The 7,340-nt window shown below is 51.0% G+C and overlaps 2 protein-coding genes across 2 annotated transcripts; both read left to right on the top strand.

Moving 5' to 3' along the window:
• Positions 1-32: 32 nt before the first annotated feature.
• Positions 33-2,277, top strand: LOC120688187. Its single transcript, XM_039970371.1, has 4 exons — positions 33-304; positions 894-984; positions 1,083-1,350; positions 1,762-2,277. Exons 2-4 carry the CDS (start codon positions 901-903, stop codon positions 1,965-1,967), a joined length of 558 nt encoding a protein of 185 aa, XP_039826305.1. The 5' UTR covers positions 33-304; positions 894-900; the 3' UTR covers positions 1,968-2,277.
• A 510-nt stretch (positions 2,278-2,787) lies between these two features.
• On the top strand, positions 2,788-4,512 carry LOC120695490 (WAT1-related protein At5g47470-like). Its single transcript, XM_039978724.1, has 6 exons — positions 2,788-3,050; positions 3,205-3,270; positions 3,355-3,471; positions 3,559-3,946; positions 4,027-4,178; positions 4,371-4,512. The coding sequence occupies exons 1-6, from the start codon at positions 2,788-2,790 to the stop codon at positions 4,510-4,512; spliced, it is 1,128 nt and encodes a 375-aa protein (XP_039834658.1).
• The last annotated feature ends 2,828 nt before the right edge of the window (positions 4,513-7,340 follow it).

The raw sequence follows: 7,340 nt of genomic DNA, 5'->3' as shown, positions 1-7,340 counted from the left end.
GCCTCCTCCCCACGACAGACCCTGACGGCCGCACTGCTCCACTTCCGCCCTCGCCCGCCGCCCACCACCCACCCTCCCCTACCCGGCTCCCCCATCCCGGCCTCCGGCGGTCCACCTCGCCCCTTCGCGCAGCGCGCCTGCGCCTTGCGCGGTCGGCAGCTCCACCCGCCGCCCAGCTCGCTGCACGCCTGCAACCTGCGGTTTGCGGGCGCGTCTGTTCACTTGGTCCAGCCTGTGCCTTGTTGCGGCCGCCCGTCAACTTCCTCCGCCGCCGCCCACTGCTGCCCTCCGGCCGTCGCCACTGGTTCGTACTGCTGCTCTTTCTCTTTGCTCCAATGGCAATCAGCAGAGTAGTGAATTAATGATTAATTGGTGTGTTGTTTTGTGATGCCAGAAAATTTAGGTATGAAAACGGAAACATTGCTCTGAAATTTTTGGCTAGTGCTTTGTTTTTTTTAGCTAGGCCTACCCTAGTTTCAATTTCTGGGTCCGCCACTGCCTTTAATCTAATCTAGTATGCTGTGTAGCCAAAGTTCTCTAATTTATTCAATATACCCTTCAATGCTTCAATCAAAACTAAAATTAAAGTAGCTAGAAAACCATAATATAGATGTGAGGTGTGTTATTGCACTAGCTAGGAGCGATGTGGCCAATGTGTTGTGCTAATTAGAATTTGATGGTACCTCAACTTAGTGTTACTTTTGCACAAGCACATAGTATCTCAGGTTTTCACAATTGTGTGCCTTCTATCTCAGAAGACGAATAGCTAGAATTGAGACTATGATGAAGTGAAAATTGAGTATTTACACAGATGGTTTATAATATGACGATGTCGTGTTCTTCGTAGTGTAATCTACTGACATAGTGGGAAAACGGTTGCCATTATTTTTCAGCTCTATAATGGATCCCAACATGAAGGAGCTTCAAGAGGCTCTGGTTGACATTGAGACTGATGCAGAACAAGTTCTTCTGGCTAGGCATCAGGTTCATATGAGTTATTGGCTTGTGTTATTCATATTATTCATACCAGATGAGAGTCTTGATATCATCTCTTCTGATGTGTTGTTCTTTGTTACTGCCAGTTGGTGGAAAATGATAAAATAAGAAATGCTAATAGGGAGGCCTTGACAGCCCTCCGGAAACAAGCCAGGACAACCAAAACTAGTGTGCCATCACCCTTTGAGGTCATAATGAAAGAGATGGAAGGAAGCTCTGGCAAGCAGCTGATAAAGGAGGTATGCCCGACTTGTGGAGAGCACGACCCCAAAGAACATACCTGGCTAATGTTTCCTGGATCAGATATTTTTGCTCGTGTTCCATTTCATGTGGCGCACACCGTTCTGGAAAAAGGTACGCCTTGGGATCTTGCTTCACAAAAATCAACACATTTGAAATTATTAGTGATATAGATTTAATACATATATGGAGCAAGCCTCTACTGTTGATTTCAGAATTCAGGTAGATCATGCTTGGGTTGTAAATCTTGCATTTCCTTTGCAGCTTTTTTGCACACAAACTGTTAAAATGAGTATGTTAGGCAGGCTTGGGTGTAAAGAAGTTAGTGCTGACACTATATTCTTTTGTTTACCGACGCGCTCTTCATTTTTGCAGATTGAAAGAAATATTTGTTGAAGCCATTGTTTTCCTTTCCATGCACAAGAAAACTTATGTGCCAATTTAGTCCTACTATTTATATTTTGGTAGTTCTTCGAGACAATATGGATGACTGTAATTGCTTGTTTCATTTTTCAACTGGTGCAGACCAAGAGCGCCTGGATATCGATACCAAGAAACTGCAAAGCTTCGTCAAGGATAAATCACTTGTGATCGCTGAGAAAGGCGCTCTTGCAGGCAGATTTGGTGCTGATACTGTGAAATCCTTGGTCAGCCTAACGGACACACCAAAGTCAGGACGGGAGGGAAGGGAGCTTGTGCAGGGCCCTGAAGTGAAGTATCAGTTGGGTTGAATCGACAACTGTTTCAGACGACAATGTTCTTTCTTGGATATTTCTTGTATAGATGGTCCCTATCGCGTGAAAAGGAAAAAAGTTGGCCATGGTTATTAGTACTTGGAAAAGGTTGTCCTGAATTGATGTTGTACTTTAGCGAATCCGGCCTTCTGAATTCTGATTTGCTGTGACGTTGTGGCACAATCAGTGTAGTTCAAAAGAGAAGACAGGTGGCCGTACCTCAGAGTCTTTCTGCCCTGTCTCATAGTAGAACCAACTGAGGTTACACCTTTGAGTCTTCTTTGAAGTCGATTGCTATTTTGTTCAACCACTCGAGGTTGTAGAAATGCAATGTAGCGCAGACATGTCTCAACTCAGAACAAATTGTGGCTCTGCTCCTCGTGTCCTCGTTTAGAAATTAGACGAAAAGGCCCCGGATGACGCGCCCTCGAGCTGAAGAACCTATCATCCTGAATTTACTTATTACTGCTGCAGTAATCCAACCATTTTGTATGAAAATTGCCTATTCCTACAATCCAAACGAGCTCTCTATCCGTGCCTCGTTCTTCCCCAACTCCGGCCCGGCGTGTTCTCTTCCTCCTCCCCTCCGGCAATCTCGTCTCTGCGATTCAACATTCAGCCGGGTGCTGCTCCTTCGTGGCGTTTCGGCTTCAATTCGGCAGTGGACGGTTACCATAGCGAGCGCTCTCGGCCCCCCTCGGCCGGCTCCTCAGAATAGCAAACGCTTCCAGGGCCCGCCCGCGCGACGTGTGGAGTGACCACACCAGCGCCAGCGCGCGCGCGCCATCGGGAAAGCTACGGGAGAACCGCCGCGTGCATGGCCAGCGCGCCCGCCACCGCCGACGCCGTCGCCGTGCCGCTGCTCCTGCCGCTCGATGATGCCGCGGCCTCCGCCGGCCGCGGGTGCTGGGAGGACGGCGCCATCTCGCTGGGGCTGGTGGGCGTGCAGCTGGCCGGCGCGGCGTACATGGTGGTGGTGACGCCCGTGCTGGCGCTGGGGCTGGACCCGCTCTTCCTCGTCGCCTTCGGCAGCCTCTGCACCGCGATCCTCACCATCCCCTTCGCCGTCAAGCTCGAGAGGTTTGAATTTTATTCATCAATGATCAATTGATCTTTGATCATGCATGCATCCCCTGAATTTATTAGAGATTCGTTACTGTTTTTTTGTTCTTTACGTTCTTTGATCGATCTGCACATATGCGATCGGCTATGCGTGCGCGCATGGATGGAGCAGGAAGAAATGGCCATCGGAGCTTACCAGCCGGCTGCTTTTCCAGTTCATCGTGCTGGCTCTGGGAGGGTAAGAAACTCTAGCAATTATTAACTAAGTGCTGCTCCATCTCAATTCTCAAATGAGCTTGTGATCCATGTTGGTGTGTTCCAGGGTGACAGGATTCCAGGCTCTGCTGCTGCAGGGCATGAAGATGACGTCCCCGGCCATCGCCTCCGCCATGCCCAACCTCGCGCCCGGCTTCATCTTCATCATCTCCGGGTGTCTCGGGTACTAGCTCCGGGCGGCCGTGGCCCATCCAATCCTCACCATTGCGGCTGCACAATATTAGTGATATGTACGTGTCTGCAACTGCAGGTTCGAGAGGGTTGATCTCAAGTGCCGGTACACGAGGGCCAAGATCCTCGGCACCGTGGTCTGCCTGGGGGGCGCCGTGGCCATGAGCGTCCTGCAGAGCCCGGACGCCCCGCCGGGGCACCTCCTGCCGCGGTCGGCGGCCCGCGCCGCCGCCGCGAGATGGGTGGCGGGCTGCCTGTTCCTCCTCGGCGCGGTGCTCGTGCTCTCGGGCACGATCGTGATGCAGGCGGCGACCATGCTCCACTTCCCGGCGCCGTTCACGCTCTGTTCCGTGACGTCGCTGATCGGCGCGGCGATGACGGCGGCGTTCCAGGTGGCCACGGCGGGGCGGTTCAACCCCGGGACGCCCCAGATCAGCCTCCAGATCGTCCTCTCCCTCGTGTTCGTGGTACTGCCGCAATGGTGATAAATCTGTGGCCGCAGCTCGGCCAGCGTGGCGTGACCGGGGTTTATTTGTCGGTGGTGCAGGGCGGGGTGGTGAGCTCGGCGTGCATCATGTTCCAAACGTGGGCGCTGGAGAAGAAAGGCCCCGTGATGGTCTCCATGTTCAGTCCCACGCAGACCGTCGGCACCGCCATCTTCTCCGTGCTCTTCCTCGGGCGGGTCATGCATCCAGGAAGGTACTAGAAGCTTCCAGATTCCATCCATGCTCAACAATATTGTGAATCAACAAATAAAGCTCGCGCATAAGCGTAGTGTTTTCTTGAAACAACATGAATAACTAAGCTGAATTTTAGCTCCAGGTTTATGTCTTCAGACTCCAAATGCGAATAGATTAAGAGAGTGGGTTGATGTATTAATGTTCAATGCAGCATATTGGGTATGGTTTTCCTCTTCTCCGGGCTGTATGTGGTTCTTTGGGCAAAGAAGAAAGAAGGGCGGGTTCTTGCTGCAGAAAGGAAGGAAATGGACAGAACGGCGAACAATGGCATGGAGAAGCCGCTGCTGTTCTGAACTTGAGCATAGATTTGCTTCCCTTGTATTCGTATGCTTTCAAATATGTCAGTCAGGGTACATCAGCTCTTCCTCATAATGTATAGTGGTTCAGTCCTTTTCCATTTGCATTTTGTTAGGCAGCACCTGGATGCTTGTTCTTGTAGTGAAAATTTTCTGTAATGTAATGTGACTGTAGCCTAGCGGCACTGCGGGAGTTATCCAGAATGTAGAACATAACAGAGCATCTGATTCATGCTTACTAGATACTGGTACAGCATCTACAATCAAGAAAAGATGAGCTATTCTGCATCGATATAATCTAGTTTTTGCGTAACATTGTCTGAAGATTTAAGGGATCAATAGGCATTTTGAACTTACAAAAAGAATTAGGCAAATCTCCGTGCGAAAGCAAGCAAGAACGAGCTATATTAAAAGCAAAGAAGTATGTTGAAGCTAAAATTGGCATGTCAAAACGTGTGTCTAAGGATGAGTTATGTTAAAATCAAACATGTAGTCAAAACGTGCCTAAGAAAATGACTGTTAGGCAGGCTTTCCTCAACAGTTCTTGGATTCTTGCCATCAAGGGTGTCATCACATAATCACAGGTATCACTGTATCAAACGCCCAGCTTCTACCTCGCTGGACATCTTGCCCATGTATAATTGTAACCGTCCTTGCCTTGGGCTCTGTTTGGGCATCTAAAAATTACACCAGCGTTACTTGAACTTTGCTTTAGACCCTAAATTTCTATAGGATTCAGGTCAGGGATACTTTGCTTCAATATTTCAGTTCTCAACGAGGCAGGGATTGATAATGAATTCTCTTTCCCACATCTAGGAGCGAGTAAAACATGCATAGAGAAATATGATAATCGATGTAAAGAAATCTAGCATCACACTAGATGGACAACATTGCCATGTGCCATAAGCATAACATAGGAGAAACATTAACAACAAAGCGTCACTTGAGGTTTCGGTCAGGCTAAGCCTAAGACGGCACACTTCGTTACACCCATTGCCATGTGCCATCATGTGAACTGTTATATTGTTAAACATAACATAGGAGAAAGATTAATAACAACAAAGCATCACTTGAGTTTTCGACCAGGCTAAGTCTAAGATGGCATACTTAGTTACACCCAGATGCATTTCACAGAAGCATTTGCCTCAAAGATGCTGCCGAGCTCCTGGCATCCTTTTTTATTTGGTGGCATCAAATCAGTCTGTTTAATGGTCATTCCTTTTAGCATTGGTGCCGACCTGAATAGAAGCTTCAGAAAATCGACTTCATGATCAGCCCCGTGGAAACCTTCAAATTCTACCACTTCAAGATATGGCAAGGAGATATGTTCATTTCTCCAGCTGCCAAGTTGATCGCAGTGACAATTCTCCGATGAGCATGACCCCAACTAGAAAGTACGGCGTTTGGTTACTAACACTTCAAAGATCCGAGGGACTAGAAATAATGTAAAGAATATGCATGCACTTGCAGAAGATACATGAGAAAGGCTAGGTGGATAGTCACCCAGTTCACCACCACGACTTTGAGCCTTCGTATGGTGGTTCGGATCCGGAGAAGCTGCAACACAAGTGCTCCAAAAATATGGCCCCCAATCCAGAGACGCAGGTCCAAGGCCGAGAAGTCGGTCACCGGAAGCTGTGCTAGCTCCTGCTCGAAGCTACGGTTTGCAGGCTCCTCCTGCATGCCAAACAGTTTAGCGAGCAACATATAGTTGTGCGGTAGAGGAGACATGTGCGGCGTGCGGCGTACCCCGACGGCGGCGACGACCACGAGAGACAGCACGCGCTCATGTCCATGTTTGCTGCCCCTGCCCATGTTTGCTGCTCCACTCCTTCATCATTTCCAGCTGCAAATGGATGAGGTGCCATGTCTCGCCCGACCCGACCCTAGAATCTCTACAACCATACTCTAAGTAGAACTCCTCCAGCTTAGGCGCCGAGAGTGTCACGGTGACCGCGTTGTACCCCACGGATTTCAATTTAAACTTCTTAAGTTCGGGGGTCACGATCTGGACCGCCACCTGTTCAGAGCACCAAATGTTCCACGTGACCTCCTCAAGCGACTTCGACTCAACGGTGAGTGGTATCTTGGTCTCCCAGGGGCAGGGACCCATCTCCATCTCGAGCTTGCGCAGTCGCGGGCAACGGTGAAGGAAGACACTGAGGTTCTCCACGAAGCCTATACCGGTGAGTATCAACCGCTCGAGTTTCTCGAAGTTGCCAGCGGGAGGCAGCCTAAAGTTGGGCCGCCAGTCGATGAACAGATCGATCGAGGTGGTGCGTTTGAATATCGGCAGCTCGATGAAGGAGCCGAAGACGAGGTAGTAGTCGTTCTTCAGCCAGACTTCGAGCTTAGCCGGCGCGAGTCGGTCGGCGGCGCGTAGCAGCGAGGAGATCCTCGCGGCGGCTTCTTCCCTGCTGCGGAGGCGGAGGCGGAGGCGGTTGAGCTTGGGGCGGACCATGGCGAGCGCGGCGTCGAGCGAGTCGCGGTCCGCGCCGTCGAAGGTCAGGTCACGAAGCTCTGTCCAGAGGCCGCGCCACTGGCTCGAGAGCACGCTGGTGCGCGCAGCCTCGCGTGTGCATCCGAGACGGGCGAGCACCTCGAGCCGCAAATCATCGGGGAGGCTGCTGAGCCGGTACTCCCGATCGGCGTGGCTGCGCCGGGGACGGGCCCGAGGCACGCCTCCTCTCGGCGCCGGCGCCGGCGGCGTGGCCAGACGACGGCCGGATCGCAGCTGCATGGCCATGGATCTTCAACTGCGACGCAGAGCAAGATGCGGAGGGTGAGAAGAGGACGATCGGGTTGCAGCAGGCAGCGGGAACATT

This window comes from Panicum virgatum, chromosome 2K, assembly GCF_016808335.1.
Source record: "Panicum virgatum strain AP13 chromosome 2K, P.virgatum_v5, whole genome shotgun sequence".
Lineage (NCBI taxonomy): Eukaryota > Viridiplantae > Streptophyta > Magnoliopsida > Poales > Poaceae > Panicum > Panicum virgatum.
Note: the sequence above shows the minus strand (reverse complement) of the source record. Positions and strands in the feature narration are given on the sequence as shown.

What these genes read in the sequence shown, in the direction of transcription:
- LOC120688187 (XM_039970371.1), top strand. Translation starts at nt 901, where the DNA reads ATGGATCCCAACATGAAGGAGCTTCAAGAGGCTCTGGTTGACATTGAG. An exon ending in TTCTTCTGGCTAGGCATCAG is followed by an intron (nt 985 to 1,082) that starts GTTCATATGAGT and finishes TGTTACTGCCAG; the next exon opens with TTGGTGGAAAATGATAAAAT. An exon ending in GCACACCGTTCTGGAAAAAG is followed by an intron (nt 1,351 to 1,761) that starts GTACGCCTTGGG and finishes CAACTGGTGCAG; the next exon opens with ACCAAGAGCGCCTGGATATC.
- LOC120695490 (XM_039978724.1), top strand. Translation starts at nt 2,788, where the DNA reads ATGGCCAGCGCGCCCGCCACCGCCGACGCCGTCGCCGTGCCGCTGCTC. An exon ending in ATCGTGCTGGCTCTGGGAGG is followed by an intron (nt 3,271 to 3,354) that starts GTAAGAAACTCT and finishes GGTGTGTTCCAG; the next exon opens with GGTGACAGGATTCCAGGCTC. An exon ending in CGGGTCATGCATCCAGGAAG is followed by an intron (nt 4,179 to 4,370) that starts GTACTAGAAGCT and finishes TGTTCAATGCAG; the next exon opens with CATATTGGGTATGGTTTTCC.